This window comes from Petaurus breviceps, unplaced genomic scaffold, assembly GCF_028583685.1.
Source record: "Petaurus breviceps papuanus isolate PSGF00001 unplaced genomic scaffold, PetGlider_PUasm1.0 215, whole genome shotgun sequence".
Lineage (NCBI taxonomy): Eukaryota > Metazoa > Chordata > Mammalia > Diprotodontia > Petauridae > Petaurus > Petaurus breviceps.
In genome coordinates this window covers 318,261-342,079 of record NW_027185865.1, presented here as the reverse complement: position 1 = coordinate 342,079, position 23,819 = coordinate 318,261, and the positions used below count along the sequence as shown (strand labels likewise).

The 23,819-nt window shown below is 48.5% G+C and overlaps 1 protein-coding gene across 1 annotated transcript in view; it reads left to right on the top strand.

The window, feature by feature from the left end:
- Positions 1 to 23,785, top strand: part of RABEP1 (rabaptin, RAB GTPase binding effector protein 1) — a 62,794-nt gene extending 39,009 nt beyond the window's left edge. The window contains exons 6-18 of the mRNA XM_069094157.1: positions 12,049 to 12,184; positions 13,468 to 13,646; positions 14,040 to 14,165; positions 14,681 to 15,148; positions 16,336 to 16,440; positions 17,937 to 18,053; positions 18,244 to 18,342; positions 19,796 to 19,936; positions 20,036 to 20,225; positions 20,488 to 20,543; positions 20,807 to 20,905; positions 21,695 to 21,811; positions 22,500 to 23,785. Of these exons, the coding sequence (XP_068950258.1) occupies positions 12,049 to 12,184; positions 13,468 to 13,646; positions 14,040 to 14,165; positions 14,681 to 15,148; positions 16,336 to 16,440; positions 17,937 to 18,053; positions 18,244 to 18,342; positions 19,796 to 19,936; positions 20,036 to 20,225; positions 20,488 to 20,543; positions 20,807 to 20,905; positions 21,695 to 21,811; positions 22,500 to 22,601 (1,935 nt within the window). The 3' untranslated portion in view covers positions 22,602 to 23,785. The remainder of the gene's footprint in view (positions 1 to 12,048; positions 12,185 to 13,467; positions 13,647 to 14,039; positions 14,166 to 14,680; positions 15,149 to 16,335; positions 16,441 to 17,936; positions 18,054 to 18,243; positions 18,343 to 19,795; positions 19,937 to 20,035; positions 20,226 to 20,487; positions 20,544 to 20,806; positions 20,906 to 21,694; positions 21,812 to 22,499) is intronic.
- Positions 23,786 to 23,819: the final 34 nt, after the last annotated feature.

Below are 23,819 nucleotides of genomic sequence, written 5' to 3'. Positions count from 1 at the left end.
ACTCTAAACAAACTTTAGAGCTGCAGAACCCGCAAAGTGACAGAGAGAAACAAACCTGCTGCTGACGCAGCCCAGCAGGCCAGCAGGAAGGGGCTAGTGCAGCACCGTGGGGCTGAGCCAAGCCCAGTCCCCTGAGCCACGCAATTCTGGCCCCAGGGCAGCCCCAACCAGCAGCAGCCGGAGCATACTTCAGGAGAGTGCAGCACCAGCAGCTGTGGTGGTTTCTAGACTTTTTAATCCATAAACGCCAAAGACAAAGTAAAAGGTCATTGTGAAACTCTATCAGAACGGGGTGGATGGAAGAGCAAGGGTCCAGCCCCTGCCTCCAGGGTGACAAACAACAGAGGCTCAACAGCTGCGCCTGGTGGCTGACTCAGGAGCTCCTGGCCTGCAGATTGTAGGGGGACCAAGCACCCATTCAGAAGGTAATCGATCTTGCTTTAACCTGCTTGGATCTAGATCGTGGTTTTGAGTGGAAGTCCTGGGGTGTGTGGCCAGAGCCTGTGGGAGCTGCAGGGAGGGTGCCTTCCTAATTGCTCTGGCAGCTACAAAAACCCCAGCAATTTGGGACTAATCTCTCTTCATTCTGAAAGCAGAGTTCTACCCTGGCAAAGAGTTCAAAAGTCAAGTCATTGACTTGGCAACATGAGCAAGCAGAGGAAACACAATCCTACCATAGATTCCTTTTTCTGGGACAAAAAGGATCAAAGCATGGAATGGGAGGAAGACAGCGAAGTCAGAACTCCTGCACCAAAAACTTCCAAGAAAAAGATGAACTCCTTACAGACCATGGAGGAGCTCAAGAAGGATTCTGAAAACCAAGTAAGAGAAGTGGAGGAAAAATTGGGAAGAGAAATGAGAATGATGCAAAAAAATCATGAAAAGCAAGTCAGGAGCCTGACTGAAGAAAATAACACCTTCAAAAACAGACTGACTCAAATGGCAAAAGAGGCCCAAAAAGCCAGTGAAGAGAAGAGTGCCTTAAAAAGCTGAATTTTCTAGATGGAAAAGGAATTTCAAAAACTCACTGAAGAGAAACATTCCTTCAAAATTGGATTGGAACAAATGGAAGCTAGTGACTATGAGAAATCAAGATACTATAAAACAGATCCAAACAAATGAAGGAATAGAAGGCAATGTGAAATATCTCATTGGAAAAACCACTGACCTGGAAAATAGATCCAGGAGAGATAATTTTAAAATTATTGGACTTCCTGAAAACCATGATCAAAAAAAAGATCCTAGACACCATCTATCAAGAAATTATCAAGGGGGCAGGTAGGTGGCGCAGTGAGTAAAATGCTGGCCCCAGAGTCAGGAGGACCCCAGTTCGGTTCCGGCCTTAGACACTTAACACCCACACAAAAAAACTAGCCATGTAACCTTGGGCAAGTTACTTAACCCCAGTTGCCCTCCAAAAGGCAAAAAAGAAAGAAAGAAAGAAATTATCAAGCAAAATTGCCCTGATATTCTAGAACTAGAGGGCAAAATAGAAATTGAAAGAATTCACTAATCAATTCTTGAAAAAGATCCCAAAAAGAAAATTCCCGAAAAGACAATTCCAGAGTTCCCAGATCAAGGAGAAAATACTGCAAGCAGTCAGGAAGAAACAGTTTGAGTACTGTGGAAACACAAGCAAGATAACACAAGACTTAGCAGCTTCTACACGAAGGGATCAAAAGGTTTGGAATATGATATTCCAGAGGTCAAAGGAGCTGGGATTAAGACCAAGAATCACCTGCCCAGCAAAACTGAGTATCATGTTTCAGGGGAAAATATGGTCATTCAGTGAAATAGAGGACTTTCAAGCATTCTTGCTGAAAAAAAAAAAAAACAGAGCTAAACAGAAAATCTGACTTTCAACCACAAGAAGCAAGAGAAGCGCGAGAAGGTAAACAGGAAAAAGAAATCATCGGGAACTTTAAAGTTGAACGATTTACATTCCTGCATGGAAAACTGGTAATTGTAACTCATAAGGCTTTTCTCAGTATGAGGACAGTGGAAGGAAATATGTGCCGTGAGCTGCTCAGTGGCCAGCACTTAGCATGATTCGGAGACGTGAATAAGAACTGACCAGACCACGTGGGTAGTTCAAGGAAGAACGATGAACTCCATTTATTGATTCTCAGGATAAGGTTTTTATAGAGCAATGAGACAAAGGAAGGGGACTCAAGTATCCATATCATTGCCTTAGTCTGTCATATCCTGGAAGTAGCATGGCAGTAAGGCTTTTGTTCTCTAGGTGCCAGAAAGTCTGAGGAAAAGTCAGTTAACTCCTTTCATGTGCAGTCACATTACAAAGAGAGCTGGTTTCAAGACCTGAAGCCAAAGCTGCATCATAAAGTACATCTGCATAGGAACTGACCACCTAAGAATTCAGATATTTTGGTTTTGAACAACTAAAGTCTTGGGGCAGAGCCTGTTTTTTCAGAACTCAAACAACATCCTTTTAAGTGTAACCCATATCAAAAGAACTCAGGAGCTAACTTGAAAAGTCGCTTCTCAAAGAGGTCTTTGGTATTAAAAGTCCCCTGTTATCAAGGTAATTATCTGAGTCCTGGGATCAAGCTCTTTGGCTCCCAACAAATATATATGTAAATATATGTATGCATACATATATATGTATGTATAGGACAGTATAGGTGTGTATAAATAAATATATGTGTGGGTGTGCATATGTGTGTACATATATACATAGACAGAGGGCACAGGACAAGTTGAATACGAAGGGATGATATCTGAAAAATAAAACTAAGAGGTGAGAGAGGACTATATTGGGAGAAGGAGAAAGGGAGAGATAGAGTAGGGTAAATTATCTCATATAAAAGAGGCAAGAGAACACTGTGACAATGGAGGGGAAGAGCAGGAAGGTAAAAAATGGGACAACCTTACTCTCATTGAGTTTGGCTTAAGGAGGAAATAACATACACACTCATTTGGGTGTCTTACCCTACAGGAAAGTAAGGGGGGAAGGGACAAGAGGGGGGATGATAGAAGGCAGGGCAGTTGGGGGAGAGGGTAGTTAGAAGCAACTGCTTTTGAAAAGGGCCAGGGTCAAAGGAGAAAATAGAATAAGTGGGGGGCGGGACAGGATGGAGGGAAGCATAATTACTCTTTCACAATACACCTGCTATGGAAACGTTTTGCATAACTACACATGTACAACCTGTATTGAATTATCTTCCCAGTGGGGGTGGGTGAGGAGGAAAGAAGGGAAAGAATCTGGAACTCAAAGTTTTTAAAACAAATGTGGATTAAAAAAATTGTCGTCGTTTTTCATGCAACTGGGAAATAAGATATTCAGGCTCCAGGATATAGAAATCCATCTTGCCCTACTAGAAAGTTAGAGGGTGATGGGGGAGGATATGAGAGAACAGATTGGGGAAGGGGGTTTTCAGTAGGCTATCTATTGTGGGGTGGGGGTAGGGGAAAGAGGGGGAGAAAAACTTGTAACTCAGAATCTTGGGGAATGAATGTTGAAGGCTATTTATTTAAAAATAAATAAATAAATTGGAGAAAAATTAATGGACCTGGTTTTCTCAAGAGATGAAAATACAGCCTCTGGCAAAACATTGCTTAAAATAATTTTGAAAATTACCAGAATTGGGAAACAGCATTTTTCTTAATGTGGTTTAAAGAAACACAACAACTTAATTTGTGCGGAACTTAGAGTTAACTAGAACTCCCGTCCTAGGCAGTTCTGTTTGTCCTTCGTTCTTGAAGAGGATAATGGCATTAGGGAGATGATGCCATGACTGGGATTTAAGGGAGGGAGGGCTGTGCAGAGTCACCAGCCTCACTGTTTCCTCCAGAGCCATCTCGGTCCAGTGACCAGATATTCATCAGGATGCCTGGAGATGGTCCAGGATGCAATGGGAGACCCTGGCCCTTTTGGGCTAATGCCTTTTCACATACTCACTTAGAGTGAGGTAATGCCCATTCTTTTAGAAGTGGGTCAAAGGATGGCCCCTTTAATTAGAAAAAAGAAAAAAGAAAAAAATCAATCTGGGAGAGGAAGCCCTCAGGGTTGCTGTTCCAAAGAGAAACAGTTACCTTTGACCTTCCCTCTAAGTCAGTAAAGGAGGAGAGGAGCCTGTGAGAAGGAGGGAGAGCAGGACTGGCCCCTTCCCCCTTGTGCCCACCCATAGAGAAATAGTTCTAGAAATAGGAACAAATCCAGAGGAAGAGATGAAAAAAATCATTTGTAGCAGAGTAACTAAAATCTGGTTGTAAGTGTAGAAAATGCTTGAGACTTAACCAAAAAATGCTCGCTGATAATGTGTGATAAGTGACTTTATTTGGGAAAAGAAATGTGAAATGTAAGTCTGCTTATGGCATGGAGCCCTAGAAATGTCCCATCGGGCCCTCGGGGTTCATCCCAGTAAAGGTGGAGGAGACCTGAATTCTCAGGGAGGGGTGGGAAGCCAGAGGGGGCCGGCAGTAGTGCACTGCATTCCCATTCCTGTTGGGATTTACTGCTTGTCCCAAGGGCTCCAGGGGGGGAGTCTCTAAGAGACCGCTTTGGCTGGAATGAATGTGAGTGAGAGATGATAAGCCTGGAAAGTCAGGGCTTTGAATGCCACAGTGAGGGGGTCTAGGGTTCTCCTCCTGAATCCCTGAAGCTTTGTGGGCAGGGTGGGCTTTACAAAGATTAGGGGCTATTGGAATAGTCCTGGGATGCCTCGATTTTTGTAGTGAGCTGTCAGCCATGCCAGAGAAGTGGGAAACAGTCTGTCTAGAGCCTAAGTTTTTGAAGGACCTTGCTCTTCGTTTAGGGGCCTGCCTGTCTGTAGGAGAGGTGTTCTTGTCTGGCCTGCAGGGTGATGGCAGTCAAAGGGTTTAGTCCCTTTCTTCCTCCATTACCTTCCCCTGATTCTTAGGCAGTGATTGGTGGTCAGGGAACCCTGCTGTGACAAAGGGTGAGCTCTGAGAAAAGGCTGTGGAGAGTGGCAGTTAAGAGTGGGGAGAGCTGCTTTGGGGGAGGTTGGGGGGGGAGGTGTGGGAATGTGCAAACCTGATTGCAAGAGGTTGGAAAGTGAGCAAGGGGGGTGGGCAGAGGAGAACACAGAAAGGATGGCATTTTCTAGAAGGCATTTAGGATCTGCCTGAGAAGACAGGACATGTGGGATCTTGTAGGGCTTTTAATGAAGGGGGAATCCTTGAGGCCCCTGAATGAGTAAGGAAGAGACACTATGAGCAAGAACAGGAAGAGAGGGCTTGACCTGATGGGGAGGATTATCATTTGTATTTCCTTCCTTCTTTCTCTTTTTTTAATTCTTTTTTAAAATTAATTTGTTTACTTTTAGTTTACAAGATTCAGCTCCATAATCCCTCGAGTTTCACACTTTCTGCCCCTCCCTCTCCCCACCGCCATGGCAGCTCTCAAATATAGGATCTGCACATACCTTCACATTAGACATTAGTCAGGTTGTAAAGAAGGATTGTAACCAATGGAAAGAACAATGGGAAAGAGGAAACAAAACCAGAAAAGGACAGAGCGCAGGAACTTTGCTTCCATCGCATTCAGGCTCTGTTCTTTCTAGCTCTTTCTCTGAATATAGACGTCTCCTTCCATCATGAGTGTCTTGGAGCTGTCTTCTAACCTTGCATTGCTGAGAAGAGCCCAGTCTATCAAAGTTGGTCGTCACACATATGTTGTGTCCATAATTGTGCACAAAGTTGTCCTGATTCTGTTCTTCTCATCAACATCAGTTTGTATAAGTCTCCCCAGGTTAGTATGAAGTCTGTCTGCTCCTCATTTCTTAAAGCACAATAGTATTCCATTACATTCATTTACCACAACTTGTTCTGCCATTCCCCAATTGATGGGCATCCCCTTAATTCCCAATTCTTTGCCACCACAAAAAAAGCTGCTATAAATATTTTTGTACATACAGGGCCTCTTGCCACTTCTGTGATCTCTTTGGGATACAACCCTAGAAGTGGTATTGCTGGGTCAAAGGGTATGCACTTATTTATAGCCCTTTGGGCGTAGTTCCAGATTGTTCTCCAGAATGGTTGGATCAGTTCACAACTCCACCAGCAATGCATTAGTGTTCCAAATTTTCCATGCCCTTTCCAGCTTTTAGCATTTTCCTGTTTTGTCATCTTAGCCAATCTGACTGGTGAGATGTGGTACTTCAGAGTTGCTTTCATTTGCATTTCTCTATTTAATAGTGATTTCTAGCATTTTTTTCATATACTTATAGATATCTTCAGTTTCTTCCTCTGAATACTGCCTGTTCATATCCTTTGACCATTTATCAATTGGGGAATGACTTGTGTTCTTAGAGATTTGACTCAATTCTCTGCACATTTTAGGAATGAGGCCTTTATCAAAGACACTGGTTGTAAAAATTCTTCCCCAATTTTCCACTTCCCTCTTAATCTTGGTTACATTGGTTTATTTGTACAGAAGCTTTTCAATTTAATGTAATCAATATTATCCATTTTGCATTTCATAATGCTCTCTAACTCTTGTTTGTTCATAAAATCTTCCCTTCTCCATAAATCTGACAGGTAAACTATTCCTTGCTTTCCCAGATTGCTTACAGTATCAGCCTTTATACCTAGATTGTGTACCCATTTAGACTTGATTTTGGTACAGGGCGTTATATATTGTTCTATGCCCAGTTTCTGCCATGCTATATTCCAGTTTTCCCAGCAGTTTTTATGAAATAGTGAGTTCTTATACTAAAAACTGGGATCCTTGGGTTTATCAAATAGTAGATTACTGTAGTAATTGACTGCTGAGTCTCATGTACCCAGTCTATTCCATTGATTCACTACTCTATTCCTCAGCCAGTACCATGTAGTTTTGATGACTCCTGCTTTATAATACAGATTAAAATGTGGTATGGCTAGGCCACCTTCCCTAGCATTTCTTTTCATTAATTACCTTGATATTTTGGACCTTTTCTTCTTCCAAATGAATTTTGTTACTATTTTTTCTAAGTCTATAAAATAATTTTTTGGTAGATTCATTGGTATGGCACTAAATATGTAATTTAATTTAGGTAAAATTGTCATTTTTATTATATTAGTTTGACCCAACCATGAGCAACTGATGTTTTTCCAATTAGTTAGATCTGACTTTATTTGTGTGAAAAGTGTTTTGTAGTTGTGTTCATATAGGTCCTGGGTTTGTTTTGGCAGGTAGGTAGATTCACAAATATTTTATAATGTCTACAGTAACTTTAAATGGTATTTCTCTTTCTATCTCTTGCTGTTGGATTTCATTAGAAATATATAGGAATACCTTGGGGCGGCCAGGTAGCACAGCAAGTAAGAGCACCGGCTCCAGTGTTGAGAAGACCTGGAGATCGAATCCCGGGCTCAGACACTTAGCACCCACCCAGAAACACCTGGCCGTGTAACCTTGAGCAAGTTACTTAACCCCAATTGCTTAAAAAAAATAAAGAAATATATAGGAATACCAAGGATTTATGTGGGTTTATTTTATATCCTGCAACTTTGCCAAATTTATTTATTATCTTAAGTATTTTTTCTACCCGACTCCCTAGGATTCTCTAAGTATGTCATCATATCATCTGCAAAGAGTGATAGGTTAGTCTCTTCTTTGCCTAATTTAATTCCTTCAAATTCTTTTTCTTCTCTTATTGCTACTGCTAACATTTCTAGTACCAAATTGAATAAGAGGAGAGATAATGGACATCCTTGTTTCACCCTTGATCTTACTGGAAATGCTTCTAGCTTATCCCATTACATATAATACTTGCTGATGGTTTTAGATAGATGCTACTTATTATTTTAAGGAAGACTCCATTTATTCCTATTTTTTCTAGTGTTTTTAATAGGAATAGGTGTATTTTGTCAAAAGCTTTTTCTGCATCTATTGAGATAATCGTATGGTTTCTGCTAGTTTTGTTGTCAATAAGATCAATTATACTGACAGTTTTCCTAATATTGAACCATCCTTGCATTCCTGGAATAAATCCTACCTGATCTAAGTGTATTATTCTCATGATAAGTTGCTGTAGTCTTTTTGCTGATATTTTATTTAAAATTTTTGCATCTATATTCATGAGGGTAATTGTTATATAATTTTCTTTCTCCATTTTGTCTCTTCCCAATTTAGGTATCATATTTGTGTCATAAAAAGAAATTTGTATTCTTCTCCAGTTTTCCCTAATAGTTTGTAAAGTATTGGAATCAATTGTTCTTTAAATGTTTGATAGAATTCGCTAGGAAATCCATCTGGCCCTGGAGACTTTTTCCTAGGGAGTTCATTGATGGCTTGTTCAATTTCTTTTTCTGAGATGGGGTTATTTAAGTAATTTACTTCTTCTTCGCTTAATCTGGTCAATTTATATTTTTGTAAACATTCATTCATTTCACTAAGATTGTGAAATTTATGTGCATACAATTGGGCAAAATAATTCCTATTTATTGTTTTAATTTCCTCTTCATTAGAGGTAGATTCACCCTTCTCATTTTTGATACTCGTAATTTGGTTTTCTTCTTTCTTTTTTTTTTTTATCATATTGACTAAAGGTCTATAAATTTTGTTTTTTTTTCCCATAAAACCAACTCACTCTTAGTTTTATTTTTTAATTCAATAGTTTTCCTAATTTCAATTTTATTAATCTCTCCTTTGGTTTTCATTATTTCTAATTTTGTATTTAATGGGGGATTTTCAATTTGTTCTTTTCTAGCTTTTTTAGTTGCATGTCCAATTTATCAACCTCCATTTTCTCTATTTTGTTCATGTATGCATTCAGGGATACAAAACTTCCCCTAAGAACTGCTTTTGCTATGTCCCACAAGTTTTGGTATGTTGTCTCATTATTATCAGTCACTTGAATGAAGTTACTGATTGTTTCCATAATTTCTTGTTTGACTCATTCATTGTTTAGGATTAAATTATTTATTTCCCAATTAAATTTTGACTGCCACCTCCCTCAGTATTCCCTCCCTGTGCCCCCCTCTCTTTACCTACCTTTTCCCCTTACTACTATTTCCCTCTCTTGTAAACCTCCTGCCCCCCCCACCCCCACCAGTTTTCTTTCCCTTTACCCCACCTAATGCCTGTAGGGCACAATAGATTTTTATACTTCATGAAGTATGTTATTCCCTCCTTGTACCCAAACCTGTGAGAGTAAATTTCATATGGTGCTCCTCTCCCTCCCTCCTTTGTAATGAGTCTTTGTGTCTTTTCACATTAGAATCCTAAACTTAACTGATTATGTTGATTCCTCCTTGAACCAGAACCAATGAGAATAAAGTTCATATGATGTTCACTTCCCTCCCTTCTTTCCCTCTACTAGAGTCTGTTCTTATGCTTCTTTGTGTGGCATAATTTACTCTTTTCTGCCTCATCCTTTCCTTTTCTCCCATTACAGTTCCTTTGTACTCCTTAATAAAGGTTTTTATCATCATATTAGTACCCACACTCTCATCTGTGTATATTACATGTTTTGTATTATTACTATCTGTGTATATTACAATCTTTTACATGTTGTGATAATTATATAAATTTCAATATTGATGGGTATCCAGTTCTCATAGGGATGTAAACAGTTTGTTCTTATTGAATCACAAGTTATCTCTGTGTGTGTGTGTGTGTGTGTGTGTGTGTTTTCCTTGTTTATCTTTTTATGTCTCTCTTGAGTCTTGTATTTGGAGATCAGATTTTCCATTGAGCTCTGTCTTTTTCAACAGGAAAGTCTGGAAGTCCCTTATTTCATTAAATGACCATCTTCTTGCCTGAAAGATTATGCTCAATTTTGTTGGGTAGTTGATCTTTGGTTGCAGTCCAGGCTCTTTTGCCATATGAAATATCAAATTCCAATCCCTCTGATCTTTTAATGTAGAAGCTGCTAGGTCCTGTGTAATCCTGATTGTAGTTCCATGATATTTGAATTGTTTCTTTCTGCCTGCTTACAGTATTTTCTCCTTGACCTTGTGATTCTGGAATTTGGCTACTATATTTCTTGGAGTTTTCAGTTTGGGAATTCTTTTGATAACTATTTTACCTTCTGATTCTAGGACCTCAGGACAGTTTTCTTTGACAATTTCTTGGAGGATGTTGTCCAGGCTGCTTTTTTCATCATGGCTTTCCAATAGACCAGTAGTTCTTAGGTTATCTCTCCTGGATCTGTTATCCAGGTCAGTTGTTTTTCCAGTGACATATTTTATACTTTCTTCTAATTTTTCATTCTTATGTTTTGCTTGATTGACTCTTGGTGCATCATAGAGCCCTTAGCTTTGATTTGACTGATTCTAATTTTTAGTGAATTATTTTCCTCTGTTGGTTTTTGAAGCTCCTTTCTTTGGGAGGAATTTTCTCCAGTTAGATTTTGAATCTCCCGTCCCAGTTCACAATTCTACTTTTTAAGGATGTGTTTTCTTCAGTGAGATTTTTTTCCAGTTTGGTCAATGTAGATTTAAATTTATCTTCTACCTCTCTAATTTGGCTTTTTAAATCTTTCTTGAGCTCCTCCCAGAATGCCTTTTGGGCTTGAGACCAGCTCCTATTTCCTTCTGTGGTCCCAGGTGTGAGTACAGAGTCCATGCTGTCCTCTGAATTTGGATGTTCTTGCTTGCTATGATAGGATTGGATCATCCTGGATTTCCCAGCTTCCTTCTCGCCCATTGTGATTGCCTATGTCCTGATTTTCGGAGTGGATGTCTGCTTCTGGATTACAGAGGGCTCTGACCCATGATTCTCAGGCTGGGAGCCAGGGGCTTGGTTTTTGAGTTTGGGTGCTGTAACCTCTGGGTGTCTAGACTGAGGCCAAGGCCAGGACTCTCTGTTTTTCCCCTGAGTTACCCTGAGGCTCACAGAGTGGGGGAGGGGTGGTCTGGCCACTTTAGGTTTCTGCCTCTGTGCCCCTGGGCTACGGCTCAGGCAGGCTCAGCGGCTGGTGGCCAGCAGGGCTGGTGTCTGCAGATTCCCCCGGTGGTGCTGAGGCACACCTGGGCTTCTGGTGTTAGGGCTTGCTGGCTCCACCCCCCTGGGCTTTGGGCTCTCCTGCTGGTCAGTGGAAGTAGGGCTTATTGAGAGGCATCCCTCCTTTCTCTTCAGGCTGGGCACAGCTTCAGTCACACCCTTCCTCTAGGTCTCCCAAGCCTGAGGCTGTTCCCACTGTTTCAGGATTTTACACTGGGTGGTGCATTAATCTCTGGGTTTTCTGAGTCAGGGAGGGGGATTAGAGCAGCTAGGGTTTACTCTGCCATCTTGGCTCCCAGAGGTTCAGGAAGGTGATTTTTAGACATCCAGGCTGCGGGCTGACAGCTCTTGAAGCTGCTGTGCTGAACTTTCTCTTACCCAGCTCCAGCTGATCTTTTGTCTGGTGGTGAGACATCTGCAATTGTCCTTGGGGTGGGTGGCCCCTCTGGCTGGGGCTCGCTCTTACTCTGCTGCGCTCTGCTGTCAGGTCCGCGCTGGTGCAACCCCCACGGGCTGCGCACTCCACCTGGCCAGACCTACCTGGGTGCTTTCCTGGGCTGGGAATCTGGCATACATTGTCTCCCACTGGGTTCCATCACTCTAAAATCTGTTCAGATTCACTTTGGAATGCATGGAGGAGCTCAGAAAAGTTCTTGCTCCCTTTCTGCCATCTTGGCCCCACCCATTTCTTTCCTTCCTGCCTTTATCTTAATGTTCAAATTAACAAGCATTTAAAAAAATAAATCTGTCCCTTTCATTATTCCCTACCCCACTGTGAGCATGGTCTAGCATGTGTGGTTGAGATGGCATCTATGAAGTGAGTCCTAAGCATTCTGGCTGGAAGGCGGGATTGGAAATGGAGTGATTGGAGGGCCCAGGATGTGGGACACTGTGGCTGGGGGAGCCCCACATGTCAAAGCTTCCTAGATGAACTGATGACCTTCACGCTGTGCCAGTGAAGATGCCAGCTGGTTGGTTGGGTCTTTTGTGTTTCCCAGTAATGTGCCTTTCAATGGGATTATTACAGTTTAAAGCTATCTTCCACCAGTGGTTTGTAGCCTAAGTCGTGGGCGGGCCTTGAGTCTTCATGCTCCCAGGGCACAGTGCATGAATGCAGAGCTGGGCCTTTCTTTCAGGTGAGAGAGCTGAATCACTATTTGGAAGCGGAGAAATCTTGTAGGACTGATCTTGAGATGTACGTGGCTGTCTTGAATACCCAGAAGTCTGTCTTACAGGAAGATGCTGAGAAGCTTCGGAAAGAGCTGCATGAAGGTAAGGATGGGCTGGGCTCAGTGCTCAGATCCTGCTCAGAGAGGGCACCTTTCACATTTCCAGCTTGTTACATTGGCATCTCCCTTGTCTCCTGCTGACCCTAGAACAGCGGCCCCACTGTTCTGCACTCTTGCTTCTCAAAGTCAAATCTGCTTTTTGGAGCCAGGTCAAGGAAGCCCCCAGCTTCTTTGGGGCCTGCTTCCTGCACTGAGTGAGCAGCTTAGTGCAGGTGGCACTTTCTGGGTCTTTCACCACTTGGTCGTGGACCCAGCAGTTCAAAATGCTGTGCAGACAGGCAGGTCATTGGGAATTGTGGGGGTTTGGTTGTTCCCCCTTTTCCAGGAGTCCAAGGGAAGATTCCTCAGAGTGGTCTGTGGGTAAAAGTGGTAGGTAAGCCTGGTGCTCTCTCAGCTGGGGCCTGGGACTGGCCCACCCACCTCCAGTGAAGGCTGCCCTCCTGCCTTCGGGGGAGTCTCCCGGGTCACTGGCCCTGTGTCCATCCCCATTTTGGTCATCTGGAATTCTGAGGAAGAGAAAAACTCATATTTCTTCCTCTCTCCTGTCCCTTCTGGCTCATTGCCACAGCCTATCTGCAGGGGATGGTCGGGGCCTCCTGGCCTGCAGAGAATCCCCTTCTTATTTAGACCAAACCTGTTGTAGGCCTTGCCTTGCTTGGGGCTGCTCTTTGGGGGTCATTGAACAAAGTTTCTTGTGTCATCGTGTTCGTCAAGGACTCCTCTAAGGGACAGGGAAGATCTTTAGGTTCCCATTACCATTAAAATCTCTATGTGGGAACACCTTTCTCTTCGAGGCCCAGCTCTGGCAGTGCGGGGGGAGGGTTCCAGATCTCTCCTGTTTACCGCTGTCATAGTCAGCCTGGCATTGTATGTGTGTGTGTGTGTGTGTGTGTGTGTGTGTGTGTGTGTGTGTCTGGGTGCATGTGTCTCTGTGTGTCTGTGTGCATGTCTATGTGTGTGTCTGTGTTTGTGTGTATCTATGTGTTTCTGTGTGTGTGTATCTGTGTCTTTGTGCGTGTCTGTGTGTGTCTGTATGTCTGTGTCTTTGTGCGTGTCTGTGTGTGTCTGTGTGTGTGTGTCTCTGTCTGTGTGTCTGCCTCTCACAGTCTCCTGACCAGGCCCCGGGGCAGTAGAGCCCCTGCTTTCTGCCCTGTCACCTGCCCCGAGCCCAGCCCCACAGGAAGCAGGGTCTCCGGGGGGGGAGGCTCCAGGCCCCTGGCCGTGGGGGCCTGGCTCGGGGGCTCACGTGGGCCCTGGTTTTCCCAGTTTGCCGCCTGCTGGAGCAGGAGCGTCAGCAGCACAACCAGCTGAAGCACACGTGGCAGAGAGCCAATGACCAGTTCCTGGAGTCCCAGCGGCTCCTCATGAGGGACATGCAGCGGCTGGAGGTGGTGCTCACCGCAGAGCAGCTGCGGCAGGTGGAGGAGAGTAAGAGGAGAGATCAGGTATGGCCCACCCAGCCCCGCAGCCTGCCGTATATGGAAGATGGGGCCACACTCTTGTAGCACTCCCCCTAAGCATGAGCAATGAGATCATTCTTGTGCGAGGGGCTTGGTCACCAGCCCTGTCTGCTGGGGCACCCAGAGCCCGGGCCTGGCCTTGGAGTCTGAGGAGGCTGCTGGGAGGGCCTGGCCTGGGGTGGATGCTTGGCTGAGCAGTGGGTGGGGAGGCTCCCCAAGGAGGGTCGCCGGCTGGCCAAGGCCAGGCTGGGGTCCAGCGGTGAAGAAGTGACTCTGCTGCTCGGTCTCTGTGGGTCTTTCCTTGTGGCACACAGTAGGTGCCTTGTGAGGCCTCACAGAGGGTGCGTGGGTCACATCTTGGGGTCTTGTTGGTTTCAGGAGGAAGATGAGCAGGAAAGAGTCAATAAAAGGAAGGAGCCAGAGAAGACAGACGCGGAAGAGGAGGTCAAGGTTCCCGTGGTCTTTGCTCTGACGCAGGACGAGGTGTTCCCTCACTCCGAGGAGGTAAAGTCCGGGCAACTCGTCTGAGCCAGGCTTTGCCAGTCCCGCCAGTGAGGTCGCCGGCCCCTTGTGTGAGGCCTCGGAGCCCTGAGCTCTGTTCTGGGGGATTCGCTTTCCTTGCTTGGCACTTGTTTTACTGCAATGCTCTAACATCGTGTAAGAGGCCACAAAATGCCTGTCCTCCTTTGCTGCCAGCGTTGAAACCATCATGTACCAGATGCCTCAGGAATTTGCACTTTTCTGCAGCCTCGTTTGTTCTTGTGCTGGGCCTCCAGCAGTCCACGCACACTCACTCATCATGGCGGAGTGGCTCAGGGCCAGGAGGCAGGAGGCCTGGGCTTGAGCCCTTCTCATTGTACCACCCACTGACCTTGTAGGGTTATGAATCGAGAATTGGTTAAGGAAAAATGTCCTGTCTGGAAATGCAAAATGCTTTTAATACAGGTTCATATTTCCTCAGGGAGAGAAGTCCAGCTCAAGCATTTTTGTTCATGTTTTGTTTTCTTCTGAATTTTCAGGAACATTTGGACAGTACACATGGCTCAGTCCATTCGTTAGATGCCGACTTGCTGCTACCCTCGGGCGATGCATTCAGTAAACAGGAAAGTGACATGTTTAAAGACGGCCTTCGGAGGGCGCAGTCCACAGACAGCCTGGGAACTTCGGGATCATTGCAATCCAAAACTTTGGGGTATAACAACAAAGCAAAGTCTGCTGGGAACCTCGATGAATCTGATTTTGGACCGCTGGTGGGAGCAGACTCAGTGTCAGAGAACTTTGATACGGCCTCTCTGGGATCCCTGCAGATGCCCAGTGGGTTTATGTTGACCAAAGATCAGGAAAAGGCCATCAAGGCCATGACTCCTGAACAGGAAGAGACGGCTTCCCTCCTGTCCAGCGTCACCCAGGGGGTTGAGAGTGCGTATGTGTCTCCCAGTGGCTACCGCCTTGTCAGTGAGACAGAATGGAATCTCCTTCAGAAGGAGGTGAGTGCTTTCTTTCTGTCTTTCAAAGAATAACTTTTCACGCTGCTTAGATGTGCAGGATGGAGGCCCTTTGCCAGTGCAGCCAGCAAGAGTGTCAGCCCCTTTTGTCTCGCCCTAACCAGGTGTTTTCTGAGGATTCCCTTGGTGCTCCCTGAGAGGGGAACTGGCTTATCGCAGCACAGGCATTCACTTTTCTGTCTAAAGCTGAGAACCACGTTTTGCACCTCAGGGGGAAAGAACCAGCTGTTAAAGTAGAATGGCCAGCTTCTATTTTAGAGAGAGTGTTCTACAAGTGGTCTTCCCTAGGTCAGCCTCCTCCAGAGTCCGGAGAGAGTGAGTGAGTGTGTGAGTGTGTGTGTGTGTGTGTGTGTGTGTGTATGCGCGTGCACTCATTGGGGGCTGGGGGTGGGGGCAAATGGTGACCTCTGAGGGAGACAAGATGGGACAAGAAGGGGCCATTATTTCTTTTTTTTAAATTTTTTTAAATTTTTTTTTTTTTGCTTTTTGGAGGACAATTGGGGTTAAGTGACTTGCCCAAGGTCATGTGGCTATTTTTTGTGTTAAGTGTCTGAGGCCAGATCCGAACCAGGTCCTCCTGACTCCAGGGCCAATGCTTTATTCATAATGCACCACCTAGCCGCCCAAGGGTATCATTTCTTGAGGGTGGGTAGAGGCAGCTCAGATGGTCATGGCCCACTTTCTAATTCTTCCTTTCAAAATGACTTGAAATTCAGCCACTGCCCAGCTCAGGGAAAAGTGACATTCAGAATTTTTGAAGGGAACTGCAGGCACAGGGTACTCTGCCAGCAGGGGCCTTTGTGGCTTCCTGCTCCCCTGGAGGAGAATGCTCACCTTCCTTCCTTCCAGGCCATGGCAAGGCTCAGGGGCTTACTGCTCGAGGCATGATGTCACCATCGTTTGTGCAATTGGTGGGTGTTTTCAGGTGTCTTCACCTCTTTCTCGTTGGTCAGGTTGTCACTCTTTTCCTCTATCGACTTTGTGAGCATCTTTGTAGCATTTCCTATCTTACAACTTCCTGGTGGTCTTCCTTGAAGAATTAGGGTTAAGATCCTCTTGAGCGGTCCTGGAGAGAAGCCTCTTCTCCCAGGAGGGTCTTGGCTCTGGGCAGGCCCTTTCCCATGGAAGGCTCTCTCCTCCACCTTTGACATGGCGGTCATGGTCCTTAGGTGCAGAATGCTGGGAACAAACTTGGCCGTCGATGTGACATGTGTTCCAACTATGAAAAGCAGCTGCAGGGCATCCAGACCCAGGAGGCAGAAACCCGAGACCAGGTGAGCACCTCCGGGCCGGCCGAGGTGGGGCCTTCCCTTGGATTCCTTAGAGGCTCTGCTGATAACTGCAGAAGGCTGTTGGTCTCCATCCTTGCTTGGCTAGATGCCAGGCCTTTGATCCACTCGGCCTCATTCTCATCAGTGGCATCTCTGGCTACCTTGGCTAGCCTGGCAAGCACAGGAGCTGGGGAGGTTCTGGCAGGAAGGGCTAGAGGAGGCTGTTGAATTTCTCTGCCTAACAGGACTTGGAGACCCAGCTTCTGCTCCTGGGACTGAAGTCAGGTGCGGGTGGTATGCCTGAGGCTTGCTGGGTACAGCCAGTGTGATCATCCTCATATCTTAGAGAAGGGACTGGAGGCTCGGGGCACTTAGACCAATGGCAGAACTGGGATTTGAACCCGGGACTCTTGGACTTGGGCTCACCCACATAGTCCTGTTCCCTGGCTTTGAATCTGACTTCACCTATGACCTTTGTGTCCTCAGAGAAGTCCCTTCCCCTCTCAGGACATGAGCTTGGGGGCTACTGCTCCTCATGTCCCAGCCCCCTTTTTCTGCTGACTAAGCACTAAGGGACTCGAGGCAGGGCGAGTGCAGTGGGGGAAGTGCCTGTTCTTAGCCTCAGTTTATCTAGCCAGTAGTCAATAAATATTAAGTACCTACTGTGTGCTTGGAACACTATGCTGAGCAACTGGGATAAAAATACTAAAAAGACTTTCCCTGCCCACAGTCTAAAGAGGGAAGAGGGCCCAGAAAAGGAACCTCAAAAGTGAGGGGGGGGGTTGGGAGGCATGGGGGAGGAGTGAGGAAAGATGAGCCCTCTCCTTCAGAGGACACAGGGCAGCAATGACCCAAGGAGGAGCTTCCTGGGGGCAGGGTTTTGGGGGGCACTGAGGAGGAGAAAGGAGAGCCTGGAGCAAAGGGGTGCTAGTGTCAGCAAGAAGGAGAGGTGGCCAAGGCCAGAAAGGACGGCGGCTGTGCGGAGACCTTTAGGCCTTGGCGAGGAGGCCGAGGTGGGGGGAGTGTAGACAGAGTTGGGTGTGACCAGGAGGGCACAGGGCCTTCAGAAAGTCTCCTGTTAGATTCTGAAGGTCCAGAGCCACTGTCAGAAGCGGGAACAGCCAGGAATTAGGTCAGTGGAGCTTGGCCCCAGCTGCTCTGGGGGGCCAGGAGAGCTCAGGAAGGCCTGTGGGCAGGTAGCAGGATTCAGTCTCAGCTTCTCCCTCTGTATAATGGGGATGATAATAGCCTTTAGCTCCCAGGGTTGTGAGGATCAGTCAGGCATTTGTGAAGAGCTCTGCAGGCCTTAAAGCTAAGTTCCAAATTAGTGGAGACCAGATTTGGTCCACACCTGTTAAGGGACTGACTCAGCCGGCTGCAGACAGCACAGGCTCAGTTCACAGAGTCCTCTCTGGTCTCTCCGAGAGCTCGTGCTTGTGCTGGGGGTGGGCGCTGGGGCTGGGACCCTGCTGGAGCTTCTCCCCTCGATGTCACCACAGGTAAAGAAGCTTCAGGTGATGCTCAGGCAGGCTAATGACCAGCTGGAGAAGACAGCCAAGGACAAACGGGAGCTGGAAGAGCTGATGAAGCAAAGCTCTGAGGAGTCAGGGCGTCAGGTGCGTGTGTCCCCCCCCCCAGAGGCCTCGGGGCCCTAAAAGGTGGACAAGAGAGAGCCGGGCTCTGGGAAGTTGTGGTCAGCCTTAATCACTGGTGGCCTCTCCACGGCTGGCCACGGGGTGGTCAGAGACTTGGTGCTGTGGGAGGACAAGGGCCAGCGGGGCCACGGACTTGTCTTTGCTGTTGCAGATCTCGGCTCTGGCGCTTAGAACCCACGAGTCGGAGCTTGTGCTGGGTGAGCTTCAGCAAGCATTCTCGCAGGCCCAGAGGAGTGCACAAGAGCAGATGGTAAATGGCGCTTTTTGGTATCTGGTATCTAAGAGGCACCCGTGCCCCTGAAGCCCATCCTGCTTCTCATTCCCACTGTCCAGCAACCCCTGCTCTCGGGGGCTGCTGCTGCCCTTTCTCATGGGCATCACGCTCCCATGGCGAATGTGGGTGTGATGGCCGGCACAAGGCAGGGTCCTCACGGTGTGTTCAGCCCCGAGGATCATCCTGTTTGGGCCCCAGAGCCCAGGCCTGTTGATGCCCTTCCTGTGCCCTCCAGAGCGAGACGGGAAGCATGGGACAAAGGGTGGGGGCTGGTCCTTCCTCTTCTCCCTGCCCCCTCCCACTGCCTGCGGCCTGTCTGCTCTCTCCTCTTGGCCAGGAAGTCAGGTGTGGACCAGGGTTGGGCCAGGCCTGGACTCTGATCTGGCCTCCGACACTGCCTGTTTTCTCTGGGTTGTTGTGAAGATCATAGCTCCTCTGAGATGTGTGTAAAGTGCTCAGCATGTTCCTGGCACGTGGCAGGGCTGTGGAAATGCTCCTTCTCTCCCTTGCCTTCTTCTTTACCTAGCATGATGAATTTTAATGTGCAGCGACTGTAAGCAGATGTGCTTTCCTTTATCTGCTACCCATTTCTGGGCACCAGGAATCTGTTTAAAGGAATCAGGTGCTGGAAGGTCTTTGCTCCGTTTTGTTCCCCCAGATTTGCATTGGTTTACAGGCTCCTGGTCATACTGATCCCAGACTACTAGCTTAGCACAGTCACTGCTGTCTGGGCCTTGGCCTCTGGCATTCCTGCCTCCCTCCCTCCCCACATTCCTGGGGCCAGCAGACCAGATGCCTCCCTCAGTCCATCCCCCTTCTTGGTCAGCTGCTGTTCACTCCTTCCCCAGTTTCCTTTGGGCAGCATCTCTAATGGATGAACAGGCCCCACAGCTGGAAGAAGGGTGGGTACCTAGTGAGACACATAATGGGAATAAAGCCCCAGGGTTCAGAGCCCTAGACAGACCCAGGAAGGTGACCTCAGAGGTCTGTGGGGCTCGGACAGCCTGGAAGGAGCAGGGAGGCTGCAGGGGGGAAACAGGAGGACCCCCGAGACCCAGAGAGCTGTGAACAGTGTTGGGACGCGCTGGGCCGAGGGGACAGATCGGCGCCAGCACAGCAGATCCCAGAGGAGGTTCTGGCTGGATCCAGCAGCTTCAAAAACACGGAGAATTAAATTGTGAATGGGAAAGGAGGAAAAGATCTCCTTGGGGGACGTCAGAGAGGTCTGGGAGGAAAGCCTCACCTCCCGAAGGGCAGACCTTTCCACACACCATCCGAGGGTCCCTTCCTAGGCAGACCCCTCAGACTACACCGGTCTGACGGCTTCTGGGTTCCTGCCCCCTTCTCTCAGTTAGGAAAGGGCAGGGTGAGAGAGGCTGGTGCGTGGCCTGGGCGGAGCAGGCCCATCCTTGCCTTCTTTCTCTTTGAGGGCGTGCTCATGCAGTCCCGGGAGCAAGTGTCCGAGGAGCTGGCCAGGCTGCAGAAGGAGAATGAGAGTCTGCAGGGGAAGCACGGCCTCCACCTGGCCTTGCAGCAGGCCGAGGACTTCGTCCTCCCGGAGTCTGCGGAGGTGACTGAGAAGGCAGGCAGAGCGGGGCGGCGCGGCCGCTGGGGGGGGGGGCGCACAGTAGGCGCTTAAGACTGACCACGGACGAATCTCCGAGTCTAGGACCTGCGGGAGCTGGTGCTGAAGTGCCGGGAGAACATGGTCAGCGTGAGGACGGCGGCCGACCACGTGGAGGAGAAGCTGAAGGCGGAAATCCTCTTTTTAAAGGAGCAGATACAAGCGGAGCAGTGTTTAAAGGAAAACCTGGAGGAGACGCTGCAGCTGGAGATCGAGACCTGCAAGGAGGAAATTGGTGCGGGCGCCTAGGGAGGAGCCCGGGGCGGGGTGGGGGAGGAGCCCGGGGCGGGGCGGGGGAGGAGCCCGGGGGGGGGGGGGGGGGGGCGGGGGGGGGGGAGGGGGGGGGGGTCGGATGGGGCGGGAGGGGCCAGCGGCTGCCCTCTTTGCCCTCTGCCTTTGGGCGCTTGGCCATTAGGGGAGACTTTTTCTGGAGTCCACTGGCAGCCCACATTGTCTAACCCACAAGCACATACATGTGAGCTTCATTCCCCTTCTAGCTTCCATCTCTAGCCTAAAAGCAGAGTTGGAGAGGACCAAGGCAGACAAGGAGCAGGTGGGCACTTTTTTGGGGGGTGGGGGAGTGTCCCCAATGATCCACTTAGAGCTAAAGACCACCCCAAACAGCTCTGGGCTTTCCGGGGAGCACCCCGTGGCCTCCAGCCCTTCTTCCAAGCCTCGTGGGCCATCTCTCGGGCGCCACTCCTTGGATTGTCTTCAGGACCCTTTCCAGGGTTGGGAGGAGGGTGGCTCCCCAACAATGTGGCTGCCCAGGGGGCTCTGGCACATTCTGCCCGATGTCTCTTGTCCCACCACCAGCTGGAATCCACCTTACGAGAGACAACGGAGCAGCTCGCAAGCCTTCGGGAGACAGAGATGAATTTGGGGGAGCAGCTGAAGAGAGAGACTGTGGCCAAGGTGGCTGGGGGGGCTTTTAGGGGTCCCCTTAATTCATCTCCTTTTAATTGGCTAATTGGTGCTGCAGGCATGAATCTAGCTACAGTCTCACTATGGGATGGCTTTAGGGCAGCAGACAGCGTAGACCCAGGCAATCGCCTGCCCAGACGGTATTTCAGCTTCCTCATCTTAAAGATGGGCTGATGGTTGTACCACCTGGTGGCCTCAGAAAGCTTGGGCCTGAAGTCCCTGCCTGCCTTTGGCTATAGGTCATGAGCAGGCCCAATTAACTTCTCTTTACTAAACTGGGGGTGGTCTGTCTGCCTCCCTCCTTAGCCTAACTGTCAGCATCACAGGAGACAAATGGCTTTGCATATCCTAGACTGCTGTGTAAGTGATCTCAGCCTGATGATAGGAACAGGGTTAGGGCAGACCCAGAGCTCATGTGCCTTGTTAGGGAAACTCCAGGAGTATCAGGGTTTGGGGGACTTGCCCAGGGTCCTGCAAGCTGTATGGATCAGAGATGGAGCTTGAACCGCCAGCATTCTCTGCACTGCTCCCCCTCGGGTGGGAGATCCAGGAAGGCCCCACCCCCAGCAGCTGCTCCGCTGCTTTAAAGGGCCCATTTTACAGATGAGGGCAGCCGGGCTAGAAGTCAAGCCCACCACCCTTGATGGGTCTCACCCTGTGGCCACACCCTGCTTCCTCTAGCCATCCCCAGCTAGCTTGATTCTTCGGGGGTCCAGGAGTACCCAGCCCGTCTCCCCTGAGGATCCCTAAGGGCCCCTTGTGACTCCACACCTTTTCCAGACAAATGTGGAGCAGCTGATGTTTGAAGAGAAGAACAAAGCCCAGCGTCTGCAGACAGAGCTGGATGTCAGCGAGCAGGTGCAGAGAGACTTTGTCAAACTGTCCCAGACACTGCAGGTGAGGCCTTTGTTGAGCAAGGACCTACTGTGGGCAGGCTCCAAGCCTGTCCTGAGCATCTGCCACATGCCAGGGGTTGGGGCAGCGGAGGCCCTGCCCTTGTCCTGGAAGGGGCTGGGGTTCGGCTTCCTCGGGCAGGAGCTGACGCCCAGGTGAGGGGGAGGCGGGCCTGAACCTCAAGAGGGCGGTGTGACATGGGGAAGGTTTGGCAAGGCACAGGGAGTTGGGTTCATCATATCATGACATGCCAGGTGACACTCACTGGTCATGAGCCCCCGGGAGCCAAGGAAGTTACCAAGGTGTGGACCTAGGGTGGTAGCCCTGGGGGGTACCCAAGTGACTGCTCTCAAGTGCAGGCTGGCCTGGGTCCTTTGTCCATGGGACTCTGTGCTATCCCCTTATTTATTTTGTGTGCGTGGTGTCTTTGTACGGATATGTACGTGTCAGTGCCCCCAAGGGCAGGAAGCATTGGTCTTTTTATCCCCAGGGCCTCATACACAGTGAGCCCTTAGGACAGTGCCTTAGGGGAGACCAAAGGAGCTGATCAGAGAGGTCCAAAGAGAAGCAGCAGGGAGGAGGGGGGGTGTATGGGCCGAGGTGCCCCACCTCCTCCCAACTCTCTCAGTGGCCCCTGGGGTACTCCTTGACCTCCACCAGTGACTGATGGTCCCCACTGGTCTCCTCCCAGGTCCAGCTGGAGCGGATCCGGCAAGCAGACTCCTTGGAGAGAATCCGCGCTATCTTGAACGACACAAAACTGACAGACATTAACCAGCTTCCTGAGACATGACAGCCTGACCCCAGGACCCCCAGACTGCAGTTGGGGTTTTTAACTCATCTTTATAGCAACGTTAATTATTATTTAACTCTTAATGGAAGGAGCAGAAGAGAACAGGGAAGGAGGAAAGACTTTGTTGTGCCAGCCAGGCAGGAGAGGATACCTTCATGGGAAAACAGGAGGTGCTCCCAAGATGGGAGGCCCTGGCTCACAGAGGCACATGGAACATTCCCCCAAGTGACCCAGCGGCTTCTGGAATTCCTATTGACATTCACAAGAAAGTGGGAGAACAGCAGCACCCCTTGTTTTTCTGTTGGAACAGGGCTAGTCCACAACAGTATTTGGCCAGGAGGAGACAGGGTAGGTCTGCTGTATAATATTTTATATTAAAATATGAATTTGTGAGCAGGTCATTGGGTACTGATTGTATTTCCAAGCCCAGTTTATACTGTTTTGTTTTACCGCAAAGACTAAGACCCCACCCAAAACTCCCAGAGTGAACCTGTTTAGGTGAGTGTGGAAGTGGGCTCTGGAAACCCAAAGTGGTGATTTGAGAAAAGCACAAACACACATGTGACCAGGGATCCCTTTTCCACAGACTGCCCATGGTGGCCACTGGCAAGTGGCCTTCCCTGTGCCCCCCATGGCAGGACTCGAGGGCACCACTGGAGTTTTCTTCCTGTTGTTTTGGAGTGGGACTGGCTGGGGAAAGTAGCTGGCTGTTAATTGCTGGGGGGAGGAGGGGCCCCTTATCATGCCAAGTCTGCCCTGGAGAGATCTGGTGAGAGTATCCGGAATATCCTAAGGAGGGAGCTGCCGATAGATGCCAGCGAGGGCGAGGGCTACTGATCTTCCAGGGTTGAGCTGCGCCTTGCCAGATGGGGCCCTGGCCCGGCCACTGCAACTCCTCTCTTGACTGTTGAAGCACATAAGACCTTCTGCCTCCCAGCTCCCTCTCCTCGTGAGCTGACCACGAGCTAGAGAGCAGCCCAGAGAAAGTGGCTCCCTCTCCTTGGGTGTGGCCTGTGCATCCCCTTCCCCAGGGCAGCCTGCTCCCCCGACAGACAGAAAAGCAGTCAGGTGCGTGCTGTTGGTGTCTTGTGTGATTGTGGCTATCGATCAACTGTAACCATTGTTAACTGTACTGAAGGTGTGTCCTTACGCGTGTTCACATTAAAAACAAATGCTGCTGCCCAGTGGGACTGTGTGGGTCACTGTGTCCCTGCAGGG